The sequence below is a fragment of the Rhamphochromis longiceps genome, linkage group LG12, assembly GCF_057381845.1.
Source record: "Rhamphochromis longiceps isolate RC_006_pf linkage group LG12, R_longiceps_female_GT1.1, whole genome shotgun sequence".
Classification (NCBI taxonomy): Eukaryota; Metazoa; Chordata; class Actinopteri; order Cichliformes; family Cichlidae; genus Rhamphochromis; species Rhamphochromis longiceps.
Window position 1 is genome coordinate 17,815,272 of NC_140568.1, and position 18,011 is coordinate 17,833,282.

At 45.2% G+C, this 18,011-nt stretch overlaps 1 protein-coding gene across 1 annotated transcript in view; it reads right to left on the reverse strand.

Moving 5' to 3' along the window:
* Positions 1–18,011, reverse strand: part of LOC146657141 (voltage-dependent N-type calcium channel subunit alpha-1B-like) — a 342,261-nt gene that overhangs the window by 15,146 nt on the left and 309,104 nt on the right. The window contains exon 45 of the mRNA XM_085424990.1: positions 13,640–13,678. Coding sequence (XP_085281116.1) covers positions 13,640–13,678 — 39 coding nt within the window. The remainder of the gene's footprint in view (positions 1–13,639; positions 13,679–18,011) is intronic.

The following is an 18,011-nucleotide window of genomic DNA, read 5'->3' on the forward strand; positions in this document are numbered from 1 at the left end:
CGGAGGTGGGGTGCCCGCGGCCTCTCGGCCTGGGGCTTGGTCACTCAGGCACAGCTGGCTGCTGGCGGAGCTCACGGGCGCATCACTGCAACCCCCCTGGCTTCTGCTCCGCGGCTGCTGAGTGACCCCTCATCTGGGACTCTCCTCAGCTCTTTCTGGGACAGTGGGACGGCTGCCCCTCTGTTGGTCTTCCTTGGTCTCTTGTGTTCTGGGGGCCTCTGGATGTCTGGAGTTTTGATCTCCTCCATACCTGCTTCATGCCCTGGAGGACGGGGCAGTGGCTTCCCACACCCTCTAGCACATAGGTGTCAAACTCTGGCCCACGGGCCAAATTTGGCCCGCAGCCTAATTACATTTGGCCCGCGAAGCCATACCAAATTACTATTAGAGCTGGCCTACTGGTATTATACAGCTAATATATATATTGTTTAGTATTAAGCTTTGCTTGTTCCATATTCAGTTTTCCAGCAAAACTTATTTGAGTCCATAAGAAAAGATTCATTCTTATATCTGGAGGAAGTTTTTTTTTCAATAAATATTAATGTTAGCCCACGACTTTGTTCCAGTTTTGAATTTTGGCCCACTGTGTATTTGAGTTTGACACCCCTGCTCTAGCAGATCATTACATGAAGGAACCTTTTAAAAACAAGCGCGTCCATGTTCACAGGTGTACACACGGGAGCTCACACTCACAAACTACACCCTTTTTGGCTCCTACCTCAAAGCACACTGTGCGCTGTCGATCTTACGTGCTGCACAATAATGTTTAATATTTAGTATTTACTGTCATGTTCCCATATATCATTGTGATGTTGTTTATTCTATTACTCTCATTTTCTTCTGCTTGTTTTCTTTTTTCTTTCTCAACAGGTGATCCAGGTGATCGATATATGTATTTATTTATTTTTGCTTATTCTGTTGGTTTTTGTTTTTTTGCCCTTCTCCCCCGTCCCTCTTCTCAGCTGTTTTTCTTTCCCTCTTTCTTTCCCCCCTCGTTGTTACAAAAGCACAACTACTGTCCACACCCCAACCACACCTCACCTCACAGTAAATTATCATTTCCATTTTAAGCATTTCCAAATAATCATTTTCCATACTGGCAGTATAAATATACACAGTATACTGCCATCACTACAATATACATGTTTTACACACTCCTTTTGTTGTAAAACATGTATATTGTAGTGATGGCGGCGCGCACAGACGCAGCGGCCCGGAGCTCCTACACTTTTGCACTTTTGGTGGTACTGTGGTGCTGTGTATCATTTCACACAGTCTGGGGTTACTTCAATATAATAGAGATGATCTACTACAACTAAGCCGTGGAGATCTTCAATTAACATCCGAGTATCTCATCCCCCCGGAGATCGTCAAGCAACCCCCGGGGCTACCCGCAACAGCAAGCCGCAGGAGGAGACGCTGCGAGCGGAGGCAGAAGAGAGGCAGGCGGGGAGGCCTGTGGGCACGGCTAAAGGCTAGTCCGTTTAAACCACCACTCCCGACCATATTCCTCTCCAATGCCCGTTCAATCCGTTACAAACTGGATGAAATACGACTGCAGATCGCCACTCGACGGACTTTCAACAACTGTTCGTGCATGATTTTTACTGAAACCTGGCTGGACAGCGCCATTCCCGATGTGGCTATTGATCTAGCAGGCCGCACCGCCTATCGAGCCGACAGGTCAGCGGACTCGGGTAAGAAGACCGGCGGGGGGCTGTGCATCTATATTAACAACTTCTGGTGCACGAACGTCACGGTAACGGAAAGACTGTGCAGTACAGAGGTAGAACTGTTGGTGTTAAAGTGCCGTCCATTCTATCTCCCTCGGGAATTTTCTGCCGTTTACATCTGCGCTGTTTACATTCCACCAGATGCTAATGCTAAGCTAGCGTTAGCACAACTGAGCAGCAGCATCAATAACAGCCTGGTAGCACACCCGGAGAGTGTCTTTATTGCGGCTGGGGATTTTAATCACGCGGACCTGAAATCTGTACTTCACAATTTCCACCGAAATGTGAAGTGTGCTACCAGAGGAGATAGAACTTTGGACCAGGTGTACACCAACATGGCGAACGCATACAGAGCCCAGGCCTATCCCCACCTGGGTCTGTCAGACCATCTCTCCCTTCTGCTACACCCAATATACACACAAAAGATCAAGAGCACTGGGATTACAACCAAAACCGTGAGAACATGGCCGCAGGATGCTATTCCGATGCTTCAGGACTGTTTCCACTGCACAGACTGGGAGGTATTCAAGGTGCAGGACACTGACAATCGTGTCGCATTGGACAGTTACACCTCCACTGTCTTGGACTACATCCGTTTCTGTGTGGACAATGTAACAACTTGGAAACGACTCCGTGTGTTCCCTAATAATCCACCCTGGATGACACACAGAGTTCAACAACTTATTCGAACGAGGAACAACGCTTTCAACTCCGGGGACCAGGAGGCATACAGTGCTGCCAGGGCTAACCTGAGAAGAGGCATCAAGACTGCCAAGCAGCAGCACAGGAGGCGTATCGAGGCCAGGTTTGAGAAAATCACAAACCCAAAGCAGGTCTGGGAAGGCATCAGGGCTATCACGGACTACAAAAGGAGAACACCATCACCCTCAGCCGATAGTCCTACTCTGGCTGAGGACCTAAACCTCTTTTATGCCCGCTTTGATAGGGAGAACACCGACCCTGTCCTGTCCCCTCTCCCCTCAACCGACCCTGCTCCGGTCCTGAGCACTCATGAGCTGAGGCGTGTGTTCCGGAGCATTAACACCAGGAAGGCGGCCGGGCCGGATGGAGTGCTGGGCCGGGTGCTAAAAGACTGTGCTGCGGACCTGGCGGACGTCTTCACCTCTATATATAACACCTCGCTGTCCTGTTCACTGGTACCATCCTGTTTCAAAGCAGCAACCATCGTTCCCATCCCAAAACAGTCAAATGTCACATGTCTGAACGATTTCAGACCTGTGGCACTCACCCCCATTCCCGCCAAATGCCTGGAGAGACTGGTCATTAAACACATCAGAGCTGCTTTTCCACCATCTCTGGACCCGCACCAGTTTGCATACAGGGAGAACCGGTCAACTGAGGATGCGATCGCCATAGTGCTGCACACATTATTGAAGCACTTGGAACACAGGAACACCTATGCACGGCTCCTCTTTGTAGACTACAGCTCGGCTTTTAATACCATCCGGCCATATAAACTCCGTCCCAAACTCCACCAACTGGGACTCAACTCCTCTCTGTGCAACTGGATTGTGGACTTCCTCACTAACCGCAGACAGAGTGTCAGAGTGGGTAAGAACACCTCTTCCACCCTTGTGGTCAACACCGGCGCCCCTCAGGGGTGTGTTCTGAGCCCTCTGCTATACACTCTCTTCACCCATGACTGTATTTCCTCCTGCGCGTCCAATCTCATTGTTAAGTTTGCCAATGACACCACAGTGCTCGGACTTATATCCAACAACGATGAGACAAACTACAGGACAGAGGTGCAACAACTAGAGTCATGGTGCCACGACAATAACTTGGTCTTAAACACCAAAAAGACCAAGGAGATCATTGTAGATTTCCGGAGGAAGGGTCATAACAACCATCTGCCTCTCTTCATTGGCAGTGAGGCGGTGGAGAGGGTGAGCAGTTTTAAATTCTTGGGGGTAACTGTGACCGAGGACCTGTCCTGGGGCAACCATATCACCTTAGTTGCACGGAAGGCCCAACAGCGCCTCTACTACCTGAGGAGACTACGGAGCGCACACATTCCCAGACCTCTGATGTTGAACTTCTATAACTGTGCCATCAGCAGCGTCCTGACGCATGGATTTCTAGTGTGGTTCCCCAGCTGCACCAAGGCCGACCAGCAAGCACTCCAGCGGGTGGTGAAAGAAGCTGGCAGAATTATTGGAACAATTCTGCCAGAGATTAGTAATATCTTCCCCACTCGCTGTCTGAGGAGGGTGCACAGTATCCTGCGGGACCAACATCACCCTGCGCACCACCTTTTCCACCTGCTGCCCTCAGGGAGAAGGTACAGGTCTATACAGGCCAGAACATCCAGACTGGCCAACAGCCTGTATCCACAGGCTGTGAGGCTCCTGAATTCTGCCCCCCTCCCCTCTCTGCCCCCCTCTCACGGACAATAACCATATCCAACTTCTTAATAGCACTGAACTGGTTTGCATTGGTGCATTAAATCTTTATTCTCTCTTCCCCCCCCCCCCCCTCTTTCTTAAATAGACAACCATCATATCTCACAGTACAATAATATTGAACGGGTTGCATTGTTGCATTTTGTCATGTTTCTCAGGTCTTTGTCTGAATGTCCTATGAACATTACCTGTCTTGTTCTCATGTTGTTGCTAAGGATTGTCTCATTGCACTGAAGTCACACTGGGTTAAATATTTACACTTGGGTTTTAAGGGGTATTTGTTTGTTTTTTTTACGGGTTGTATGGAAGCCCCAAACGCAATTTCATTGTTCTTCGACAATGACAATAAATAAATACTTGACTACTTGACTTGACTGATCAGGGAAAGCGGAATCACATGGGGAAAGCAGCTGATAACAATTAACATAATGACAGGACAGGGGACGTGAAGCTAAATACAATAAACACAAGGATCCTTCAAAATAAAACGGGAAACATAACGAGACCCAGACATGACTCGAACTAGACAAACAAAGAAAACTTGGACATGAAACATTACAGACAAACACACGAAGACTTAACACAGGGATGAGACAAATGGGGAGCTTGATAAATCATGAATTAAAACTGTAACCCAGGCATGGCAGAATGTAACTAGATAAACTGAAATGAAACTAGACTGAAAAGGAATAACAAATACATCAAGAAACTCAGAATACTGTATATGCAGTTTCATTCTACCCACTGCTCGTGACTGCACCGTGTATCGTGCAGGTAGATCACAGGTAGATCGTGGGGTGGATGAGGTTCGTCCTGAGTTCCTGAAAGCTCTGGATGTTGTAGGGCTGTCTTGGTTGACACACCTTTACAATGTTGTGTGTAGGGGTGGGTTTTGACTATCGATTCTAGCTTGGATAATGTGATATCGATTCATTAAAATCCTGAATTGATTTTTTCATATATAAATTTATTTTGCCTGAAACACCAGAATCTAAGGTTAAACCTAGCAAAATTTCAACAACCACCAAACAGCTAAAACAATAAATGAGAGCAGGTAAACAGATTCTGCACAAAGATGTAAACACAAAGCATGGACCCGCTGACGGATCAGAATCAGTGTGATGTTGCACGGACACGGTCGGGGCTGAAAGCCGACAGCTCACCGATTCTGATGCATTGGCGCTTTGTGTTTAGGTCCATTTTGCGCTAGATTCGGAAGCTGTAGCTTTTATCTCTCTCCAAACAATATTGACTGAACCAGCAGCAAAAGAAGATCCAAACTATGCTTCACATAACATCGTCATGAATTCCCTCTTACTTTTGCTGTTTTGCTTCCACCATGATAAAAATCACACTTCATGTACAGCTCTCTCTCTATCTCTCTCTTTCAGTGTACTTCGAGAACAGTTTCCCATCAAAAATCTCTGTTTTCTGCATTATTTTCTTGCTTACTACGCACAAGTCTAGCGTTGTTTACAGCGCTGTCGGACGCTGTGTTTTTTTTTCTTTTACTTACTTAGGAAAAGAAAGCCTAATTTCTGCTGTTGAATAGGCTACTAAACAAATTTGAACTTTTTAAAATTATGCAAAATTCCAAAACACTTAGCTATGTCTCTAATAAAACCTCTGTAACTTTGCTTTGCTTCACTTCAGCAGCATCAGGTAATGTTCATATATTGATTAATGGTTTTCTTTTGTTTTTGATCTACTGCAGAATATTTTTAAGGTCATCTGCTATAAAATCCCATGTCAGGAAAATCTTCATGTTTTTCTGTGTTTTAGCCTCAAATACTTTGACACAAAGGCATCTGCTGTGATACTTACACCTTTGAAAAATTCTAGCAAGTGTCAGCTTTCCTTTTTATAGATATAAAAATATGGATATGTACTGATAAGTGATCAGAATTATAAGAATTATAATATTTTAAGAATGACTTGACAGGCTCAGAAAAGTCAAAAATAGTGAGATATCTTGCAGAAGGATGCAGCAGTCTCAAAATTGTAAAGTTTCTGAAGCGTGATCATCGAACAATCAAGCGTTTCATTCAAAATAGTCAACAGGGTCGTAAGAAGCGTGTGGAAAAACCAAGGTGCAAAATAACTGCCCATGAACTGAGAAAAGTCAAGCGTGCAGCTGCCAAGATGCCACTTGCCACCAGTTTGGCCATATTTCAGAGCTGCAACATCACAGGAGTGCCCAAAAGCACAAGGTGTGCAATACTCAGAGACATGGCCAAGGTAAGAAAGGCTGAAAGACGACCACCACTGAACAAGACACACAAGCTGAAATGTCAAGACTAGGCCAAGAAATATCTCAAGACTGATTTTTCTAAGGTTTTATGGACTGATGAAATGAGAGTGAGTCTTGATGGGCCAGATGGATGGGCCCGTGGCTGGATTGGTAAAGGGCAGAGAGCTCCAGTCCGACTCAGACGCCAGCAAGGTGGAGGTGGAGTACTGGTTTGGGCTGGTATCATCAAAGATGAGCTTGTGGGGCCTTTTCGGCTTGAGGATGGAGTCAAGCTCAACTCCCAGTCCTACTGCCAGTTTCTGGAAGACACCTTCTTCAAGCAGTGGTACAGGAAGAAGTCTGCATCCTTCAAGAAAAACATGATTTCCCTCCCCATCTCCAGCTGCCTCCCTCTTCCCGCTCCTCCACAACCACCCACACATGCAGGGCCTTGGAGTGGGGGTATGTCACCAGGGTGCAGAGGAGGCTACCCCCCCCCCCTGTCCCCTTCTGGCTGCTCTGCCTCAATTTTATCCCACAACTTAGACATTCACATTATTCACACTCTCATTACACATACATATAGGATCTTGGGGGTGGGCACAATCATGGAGTCCAAATCACCATCAGGGTGTATACCTCACCCCTGACGTCGTTGCCCACCTCTCAATTTTAAATACACTTAGTCATTGAGGGCTAGCAGGAGGGACTATGCGCTTACCTGCTGCTCCTTGGCAGGTAGCTCCATGCCCTCCTGGGTTTTAATTGCACCTTAGAACACATATGCATCAACACTACAATGAGCGGGTGGAGGGAGGTTTGGAGTCTTCTCCCACCCCCATTCTCTGCGGCCTGCTGGAGCGGGAGGGCTAGTAGGAGGAGTTGGCCGTCCGACTGCGGTCTGGGGTGTGGGGCCTCCCTGCTGCTGCGGAGTCGGGGTGGTCTGCCTCTCCCCACCGCAGGGAAAAGGGTAACACCACCTGGGTCTGGGTGCAATTCCCCCCTCCAGGGGCAAGGGTACCTAGACCCGGTTTGTAGAGTACGCTTGGGGAGTGTGATTGTGTGTACAGCGTCTCTTTATGTCTGTCTCCACGTTGGTTGAGTGTGGAGTGAGTGCATATGAGAGCATGAGGGTGGGAATGGATATTTGTGTCTGTGTGTGCCTGTATGTCTGTGTCTATATGTCAGGTTGGGTATCAGACGCCACCTCTCTGGGGACACCTCAGGCCCTCCAAGGTTTGGAGGCCTATCTCCACCCACCACCACTTCCCCTGCCGGTGGCGGACTCCCTCAGGTGTCGGTGTGTTGGTGGTTCTTTGTGTCTGGGGGTGGGCGTCCGGGTACACACCGGCTCACTCCTTGGCGGCCGCTTGTCGGGGCCTGGGGCCTGGGGCTCGCTCGGGCCCCTTTGGAGGTGGGGTGCCCCCGGCCTCTCGGCCTGGGGCTCGGTCACTCAGGCACAGCTGGGGGCCGGCGGAGCTCACGGGCGCGTCACTGCAACTCCCCCTGGCTTCTGCTCCGCGGCTGCTGGGCGAGCCCTCATCTGGGACTCTCCTCAGCTCTTACTGGAACAGTGGCGCGGCTGCCCCTCTGTTGGTCTTCCATGGTCTCTTGTGTTCTGGGGGCCTCTGGATGTCTGGAGTTTTGATCTCCTCCATACCCGCTTCACACCCTGGAGGACGGGGCTGTGGCCCCCCCACACTCCCTAGCAGATCATTACATGGAGAAACCTTTGGAATGCAAGCATGCTGATCCACACAGGTATGCACACATGGGTATTCACAGACGCGGACTAAAGCTTTCTTGGCTGCTGCCTCAAAGCACACTGTGCGCTGTCTATCTTGCGTGCTGCACAATATCGTTTATTATTTAGTAAATATTGATATCTATGACTAGCTAGTTTATTGTGATGGTGCTTTGTTTTCTCTATTATTATGTTACTCTTTGTTGTTTGCTGTCTCCTCTGTTTGTTTTTTTTGTTTGTTTGTTTTTTTTCTCCATACAGGTGACCCAGGAGTTCTTTTTTTTTTTCTCTCTCTCTTCCCCCCCCTTCTCACCGTCTCTTCTCCCCTTTGGTTTTCTTTCTTTCTCTCCCCCTCTTTCTCTCATTCATTCCCCCTGTCCTATTTATTTAAAAAAAAAAAAAAAAAAAAAAAAAAAAAAGACAAAGGATGAACTGAAGCTCTGCCATCACGTAATGTCGCATACTGCTGTTTCTGATGTCATTTAAAAAAAAAAAAAAGAAAAACATGATTTTCATGCAGGACAATGCTCCATCACACGCGTCCAAGTACTCCACAGCGTGGCTGGCAAGAAAGGGTATAAAAGAAGAAAAACTAATGACATGGCCACTGTTTTGGAGGAAGGAAGGTTCAGGGTTTCAGTAGTCATCATCATGGGCTCATCGGATTAGAATGAGAATAAGCAGTCGTCATTTGCAGGTTTTGTCGTTTTATTGTATAACAGGTAAAGGAAAGAAAGACACACATGGACTGCTCTCTCTAAAAAGGACAAAGTATGATTTAAGTAACTCAAAATGATACATGAACTCAGGAGACTCAAAGAGAAACTCACCTCAGCTGCCGCCCCATGTGGGAGTGAAGAAAGAGTGAGGGGTAGGTGAGTGCAGTCCTTATATAACGAGTGACAGGTGAGTGCAATTAAGGCCAAGCACCACACCCAATCAAAGGTGAGGAAAAGAAACAAGGTGCATCTGGTGAAGTGAATGTGCTGAAAGGTGAGCCTTTTCAACAGCCGCCCCCATATTTCTACTGAGAAATATGTTCAAAGGATTAAAGATGCTCTTTTTCACAAAGCGGGGGCAGAGGAATCAGACATGCTACAGGTCTACTATAGGTTCAGGGGGTCAACCTAGAGGTCGACAATGCAGGCCAGACAGTTCAGGGGGCCGACCATGTAGCCAGCGGTGGCGGCAAAGCAGGTCCAAATGCCAACCACGTGGGATGCAGCAGCAGGCCCAGACCTGCAGACCATTGGGCAGTTTTGCAGGTGCTGGGGGCAATGTACGGGGCTTGGCAGAGGCAGGACCAGGTGGTGCAGGAGCAGGCAGCGCCCTGACCACTGGCGGAATGGCAGCCACAGGCGGTGGAACTGGTGATAGTGGCACTGCCGGTGATGACATAGGTACTGCTGCTGGTAGAGTATGAAGTGGCTGAATGAATTCAGAGCCATCAGCGGACACAAGGATGTGCTGGAGCGGTTCTCCTGAACCTGAACTGGAAGATGTGAATAAACCTTGGGCATGCGTGGAACTGCTCTGGGGTTGGAAGTCTGTGATTGGACCTTGGAGTGTCCATCCTAAGCGGGTTTTGACTGCTGCAGGAGATCCAAATGGTCCATGTCTAACTGGTGCAATAGGCGTAATAAGGTGGGTATGATCAGAGCCTATGAGCAGTAGTGGAGCTGCTTTGTTAGTAAAGGTTAATGGGATACCTTGAAGATGCTTGTATCTCCGTTGAAGAGAGGATACGGGGTAGGTGTGGTCTGAAAGTGCTAAGTGACTTGTAGCGAAGGCATTATTAATTGTGTAAGTTTTCTCTGGATGTGCGATGGGAGAAATCTGGAAACTTACACAAGAACCTTGAATGGTTTCAACTTCTTGATGGACAGTTCTGAGTGATAATTTTTCAGCTTTCCCAGTTAGGTGGAGATGCTTAGCTGCAGATGTCAGAAGCATGGTATGTTGGGAGCCATCGTCAAGTATTGCATATGTTTCCAGGGTTCTTTTGCCATTACGCAGGAGCACTTTCACAACCTTTAAAAGGACACTAGGGCGATCGCTAGGTCTATCAAAGTACAGTGTCCTCACTACAGGATTAGTTTCAGTTCTAGGTCTCTGATTCACCTCACATAGGATCTGTAGATGTCTTTCCATGCAGGTGGCACATGCTTTCCTCAGATCACACTTCGCAGCCTGATGAGTTCTAGCACAACGCCAACACCGTTTGTTTGTCTTTATCCAGTTTATTTTCTCATCCTTTGTCTTCTGAATAAACTCGGGACACTTACTAATGTGGTGTTCAGGTGAGCGGCAATATGCACATCTTGCCTTAGTCATTATGATGGGTTGTGCTGCCTGTACAGGATCGGATGCATTTGTCCCATGTAATATTGTTGTGAGTGGAGAGGTGTACTTATGGGCAGGTCGTGGCTGGTTAGAGGATGAAACAGGACTGTCCTTTCTTGGTTGACACTTGCATTCCATTTGCAACCAGGATGAGAACAAAGGTAAGTCATACATCATATCTCCTTGTTCCCTGTAAATGTGCCGTTTGAAGCGACTGGAATGCTCTGCGGGCAACTTTTCAAGTAGGCGATCGACATGGGAGCCACAATTTAGTTCTGTCCGTCCTTGATCACCCATAGTGCTAAGCAAACCAACTAAAGCTTGTACACGAAGAGCAAAATTATCAAGACTCTGACCATCACCTGCTCTGATAGGAGGCAGTTCCAGTATATTCTTTAGCTCTTTCAATGCCAGCTGTCTTGGTTGCCCATAACGCTCATCAAGAGCTTTGGTGGCTTGAGTGTATGGGTCAGGAGCATAGGAAAAGGAAATAGCTAACCGTTTAGCTTGGTCTACTTTCAGATGATCGAGAAGGACATGATATTTGAAATGCTCTGTCTCATGAGGGTCAAGCAGGTTAGTAAGGGCCATTCGTAACAGCCTATACTGGATTTCATCTTCTCTGGTAAGGTCTGGGAAAGAAGGACCCTCAAGCTTATACACATGTGTTCTAGTGCTAACAGGGTGACTAGAACTAGCAGTAATGGGTACTGAAGGGTTTTGTGCATGCAAACCATCAGATGTAGCTGGTTGCTGCTTTACAGGAGGGTGCTGCCTTGGTTCCGGAATGCAGACAAGAGGTTGAGCGGGGTCTTCATCTAGATGAACAGCAGGTTGAACACATGAAATCTGGTGGGGACCTTGCAGTGGTGTGGCCAGGAAATTAAAAGGAGTCTCATCTGGTGTAGGAAAAACTGGTCTAGGCAAACCACTTGAAGGAACTGCAGCATCTAATATTGTTGAATTAGGGAAAGGAGGGCTAGCAGCCAGAACTGCACCAGAGTGACGGCTAACCTGGGGGGGCTGAGAGGGTGACTGACATGTTGCTGGATCAATCACTGGGAACTGCTCATGTTGCTGATGTGTTTGGGGAATGGCTTGTAAACCGCAAACAGAGGATTTGCTTTCATCAGAGACAGTGTGAATTGAAGATCTGGAGGAACTGCGAGAATGGGGAGGAGATAACTGAATCATGAATTGCCTAATCTCCCTCATTGTCATCAGGAGTTCCCTCATGACCTCATCTTGGTTGGTGGGTAAAGGAGCAGGGGATGTCTCTGGTTGTCTTTCTGACTCTCCGACAGGATCTTGCAGCCCATGTGTGTCTGTGTCACTATGCTGGCATTCTGTTTGACTCTCTGTCTCACATGTAGCTCTTCTAGCTCCAGGATACTGAACATCATACTGCTGCAGGTAGGCAGGAGGTCGACTATCACGACTGGATCTTCTCAAACCTTCAGTCAATGGCTGCTTTGAATCCATGACGCTAATACCACTCCGGCTCGGAGGACCATGTTTTGGAGGAAGGAAGGTTCAGGGTTTCAGTAGTCATCATCATGGGCTCATCGGATTAGAATGAGAATAAGCAGTCGTCATTTGCAGGTTTTGTCGTTTTATTGTATAACAGGTAAAGGAAAGGAAGACACACATGGACTGCTCTCTCTAAAAAGGACATAAAGTATGATTTAAGTAACTCAAAATGATACATGAACTCAGGAGACTCAAAGAGAAACTCACCTCAGCTGCCGCCCCATGTGGGAGTGAGTGAGGGGTAGGTGAGTGCAGTCCTTATATAACGAGTGACAGGTGAGTGCAATTAAGGCCAAGCACCACACCCAATCAAAGGTGAGGAAAAGAAACAAGGTGCATCTGGTGAAGTGAATGTGCTGAAAGGTGAGCCTTTACAACAGCCACCTTGTTCACCTGATCTGGACCCCATTGAGAACCTGTGGTCCATCATCAAATGTGAGATTTACGAGGAGGGAAAACAGTACACCTCTCTGAACAGTGTCTGGGAGGCTGTGGTTGCTGCTGCACGCAATGTCGATGGTGAACAGATCAAAACACTGACAGAATCCATGGATGGCAGGCTTTTGAGTGTCCTTGCAAAGAAAGGTGGCTATATTGGTCGCTGATTTGTTTTTGTTTTGTTTTTGAATGTCAGAAATGTATATTTGTGAATGTGGAGATGTTATATTGGTTTCACTGGTAAAAATAAATAATTGAAATGGGTATATATTTGTTTTTTGTTAAGTTGCCTAATAATTATGCACAGTAATAGTCACCTGCACACACAGATATCTCCCTAAAATAGCTAAAACTAAAAACAAACTAAAAACTACTTCCAAAAACATTCAGCTTTGATGTTAATGAGTTTTTTGGGTTCATTGAGAACATGGTTGTTGTTCAATAATAAAATTATTCCTCAAAAATACAACTTGCCTAATAATTCTGCACTCCCTGTATATCTAACTGATACCTCTTGACCTCATGCACTTACTCAGGCTCTTTCCCCACCAGAGAGGTGACATCCCATGTCCTAAAAGGTAGTCTCAGTACGGAGGAATCGGTCCACCATTTAACACATAATACATCCAACCCCTACAGAAACCCCCGAGAACATGGGTCACACAAACCCCTCCACCACGATAAGATAGCGATTCATGGAGGGGCTAACAATAGGGATTTCTTTTCTTTGTAATAGTTTTATTATTTGAAACTAAACATATCTCCTTCCAAGTTTGACCAGGAAAACTGAAGCATGTTTTCAGACAATTTCTGTATACTTAACCATAAGTATGTTTCATGGGATAATTGTGTTTTTCTACCCTAACCTATGCAAAGTAAAATAAACTGAGTAGTTTCAATCAGAACTACCTAATGAGTGAAACACATTTTGGCTAAGACTCTGCTGAGACAAATTTAAAGCAGTACTTAATATATATCAGGTTAATGTATCGTGTTTCACATGATAATTCCAATGACCTAATTCCACAGGACTTACACTGACCTACACGTGTGTCAGTGTAAGTCTTGATGGTAACATCAGAGTTTCTGGGTTTGTTCCTATAGCACTGATTTTAAGAGTCCATCAAGCCTGAGCCTATAAATTAACCATACTGTCAATAGCAGTAAAGAAGAATACTGTTTGGCAGAATGTACATACAACTAGATGAATCCCTGGAGAGTGGCGTGAATGGCTCCGCTGTAATGCAAGGGAGAAACAGAAAGAAAAGAAAGGAGAGATGAATATTAGGAATATTGAGAAAGATAGAAATGATATACAGATGAGGACAAAATATTTATCCAGGTATGTCCACCAATTTCTCGATTGGGGAACATCTATAAATTATTATAGCTAATTACGTATATTATTCTAGTTGACAAATTTTTATTTCTTTGTGTGAGCCCCACCTAAGTGTGCAAAGGGATCACTGAGTTACATTAGATTGGAAGGCAGGTGGGGCAGGGGAGAATCAACTCATCACTACCCTCCACATGCCATAAGATATGACTTCCCACCACCATCCCAAATAACCCCCAAAACCTATAGGAAGCCCTAATTTCCTTTGCATAAATACAGTCATTATGAATCTTATGTTTGAATCGGCTAGGCTTTTGCTATACATTATAAAAAATTGTAAGAAGCAATACAGGTAAAGTTCAATCCCACCAGGTTAGATACCCAGGAGCAACAGCAGGGCCAACAACCACCCACTCAACCTCCCCCCCTGCAATCCCACCCAACAGATCCAGTTTCCCTTGCTGGTCCACTGTAGCCCAGCAGGGGAAATGTGTAGGCTCAGAGCCTCCAACAAGGGATCCACTAAAGAGGCAAAAAAACAGGGAATGGGGAATGAAAATTGGTGCAAAGGGCAACAATATGTCTACTAACAGATCTAATCACAAGGGCGAGGTGAAAGCAAGCAACTAGAGAGAGGCCGGGTGCTGTACATACAAACCACACTGAGGCTAGCTCATGTTAGGAATAAAATCACAGTCAACCTATCCATTATTTCCTCAACCGCAAAACAAAAATGGCTACGACCCCTACAGTACGGAGGCCCCTTGGTCACTTATAAAAGAAAGCTTGCACTCACTGGTCCTTATCATTTAATATTCAAATAATTAAAACTAAATGCACAAAACTCAAAAGCTAGGACATGTTCTCTGATGTCTTTCTTTTTACTAAAGATCACTAAGCATCACTGTTTATTACACACCTATTTAAAACAAACTTTAAAAAAAAGTGACGTTCAGCAGAATTCAGTAATATTTTTTTGTGTTTCTATCCAGCATTGCGTCTGCTCCCTTCAGTATATCCTGCATTCTGTGATTGTCACAGATATATCAAAGAACATGCCACCCACTGTTCCTTCTGTTGTTGTCTGTCAAGTCGGGCTGGCAAGGGAATACCCTGAAAATTAAAGCAGATCTGCACATACTTTTCCAACCAAGATCAAGTGATACTACTGAGAATCAGAGGTACAAGAGTAATCCTACATGTGCAGCAGGCACTTTCTAAAAGGCCATTAATCCTCCATTTCAAATTTTTTATTCTTCACAGTAATGCAATTACCATATTCCTCTTTCTGTAAATTTGGGATCCAAAGCTATTTGGAAGAGCTATCAAAGTTTCAGTTGGCAGCAGAAGAAAAACAATACCGTACAAACAGCAGGCAGTGAGCCAGGGTCTAATCAGATTACGTTAGACTTCACCTCTCCTGTGAGAAGAATCAACAGCAGCTCTTCCCACCCTGTGGGTGAACAGGGCACTTTGAATGCATGAATCGATTAAGATCACGCAGGAAATGAGATGCTTCTAATATTTCTTAGGCTCTTGTGAAAGACTCATTTAGAGATTTTCAGCTTTGAATGGATCAATAATGAAACCTTGTGGGCCTCCACAAGCTGCAACATGCACATTGGCCACACCACAGGAACAACTTGGATTGGCATGCTTAACTGGATGTAACCTGTTAGGATTAGGTTAAGTGAACAGCAGCTGGTTGCTGACTGGCCCTTGCATTCAAAGAGTGGGGTTTTGCCCAAAATGATCCTTGGTGGTCAGAGACATTATCTGATCATAATGATGACAGAATGTCGTCTACAATTTCATAAAGACCAGAAAAAATATAGCAGTAAAACACAACTCTGTTGCAAATAAGACAGATTAATATGGTAGAAAATTGTTAATCTTGGGATTTTAATTCACTCGCTGGCTGAGCATCAGACACAGCGAGGTCCAGCTGGTGCGTAAACCGGCGAAGCGCTGGCAATACGCCAGGGAAACACAGCCTGCAGCTGCAGCAGTAGCAGTGTTAACACACATAGCAGCCGAGCCGCACAGTGCCAAGCGACAGGGTATGTTTGAATGTTGAAGCCGTGTCCCTGCTGTGTTTCCTCACTGTAGCCGAGCTACTCGCTAGCCGGCAGCTGCACAGCATGGTCCGACCAGCGCATAAGCCTGTTTTTTTTCGCGGCGACATGCCAGGGAAGGGGGACCAACCAAGGGGAAGCAAGGGCCAGCTAGGGGGAACCAAGCTAAGGGATACCAGGGGAAAACCGGGGCTACCAGGGGACCAAGAAGGGAGAAATACATCGTCCACGGAGGATGCCGAAGCACGCTCCAATAGACGCACACACACAGTAGTCTCAAGGTAAGCACATAATTCAATTCAACATATAAGACTTCAAGAATGCACAAGCATCTACTTAAAATCTATTTATTTAATCTATCATCTATGATATCATTATGTACAATTCTAATGTATTTTGTTCATCTCCTTTAAATAAACAGGCAGCCTTAAAGTATGAAATATTCATATAAAAAAAAAACAACACATAAATGTGTCTACTGTCTCAGTGGCTGATAGTGGTCCACAAGTCTCAGTGTGAGCTTGAAGCCATTTATAATGTTTAAGTAGTTTAATTTGTAGGTGCTGACGATAAACACATTTTGAATGAAAGCCGGGTAACTTTGGTAGCACAGAAACAAGTGGCTATTCTTTGTGACCGTTTGGATCAGTCCCTCATATTACCATTATTTCACCCAAAGGCACCAAGTTAATACTTAAAAAAGCTGCAGCAATACACACAAATATAAACAGTACTTGGTGACAACTTTGCTTTTAGTTTACACAAACTAAAAGAAAAGTTTGCTTTTAGTTTGCGGTCGACAAATGCGCCGTCGATTTCCCCAAATTTGAAGTGTGGTCTGGTGTAGACTTCGTGGTCCCATATATCCCACAATTCATAGCGCAGCGGTGGGTGTGGTGGATTTTGCCGAAAAATACGGCAGACGGCTGGTGATGTGTGATACCACTGATTTCCTTTCCGATCCAATACCAAGTAAAATTCAGAGTGGTATCGGCGATACTGATCTGATATCTTTCATTGTATCTCAAATTATAGCTTCATCATGATTACAAGACGTCAGGTTACTTGTTCTTATCACTTAATAATAATAATAATAATGCAGAATTGTCATATAGAAATAAAAAAAACTGAAGTTGTGTGCCATTTGAGCATGTTGCCTGACTGCAGCACTAAAGGACTCCGCGAGAGACGTCTGTCTCACATGCCAAAGGGCTGCCACAAATTTATAAAGCCCTATTTCGCACATGACTATTAAAAGTGGGATAGGAAGTAGTTCCTTCCAATGTAGACAATCCGAATAATATAGTTTCTTTCCACTCTGTTCCTGTTAAAGATAAACTACAAATTTACCCTAAATTACTAAAATATTGATATTTTAATATGAGAATCGATTCTAGAACATAAATGACTGGTATCGCAGCAATCGATATTTCAGTATCGATCCGCACATCACTACAGACGGCTGAAGTGGGGCAGCCGAAGACTAAACTTTCAACAGTACTGAATATGATGTCACTTATTTATGTGCAAATGTTTAATAATGAAGAACATTAAAACATTACTGTTGGCCACATGTCGGCAAAGTTATGTGGCATTAGTGATGTTAGTACTTTCAGCGTCAGCTTGATTTTAAAGCCTTTACTTTAAAATATATGCCGTTCAGTAGTTGACCTTAATCTTACAGAGAATGTGATAATTTTAATGGATAATTAAAGTCAGTGATATATTTAAAAAAAAACAACAAGTTGAAAATTAGTGAATGCTGCTCGGTTTGCAGTCCTGAATATCACAGCACAAGCAGGATTCACTATACTGTTAATGTTAGCTATGTTATACTGCTGCCTCTGGTGGTGTTCTGTTCGGACTTTAACGTTTGTTTGAACGAGCTGACGGTTCACTATTAAGCTGAAAGAAAGCTGCTTTAATCACAGGAGTCACACATGTGTCCACTGTACCATCTGGGAACTCTTCTTGTTTAGCACTCCTAATAACACAAACACTAAATTAGGGGTGGGCGGTATAAACGGTACACGGTAGAAACGATATAAATTTGGCCAACGGTAGAGATTTTGACTATACCGCTCTACCGCGACAGCGCATGTTGATGGTGTCATCAAGCTGCGCCTATTTTGGTATTGCAGCAGCTGCAAACAACATCA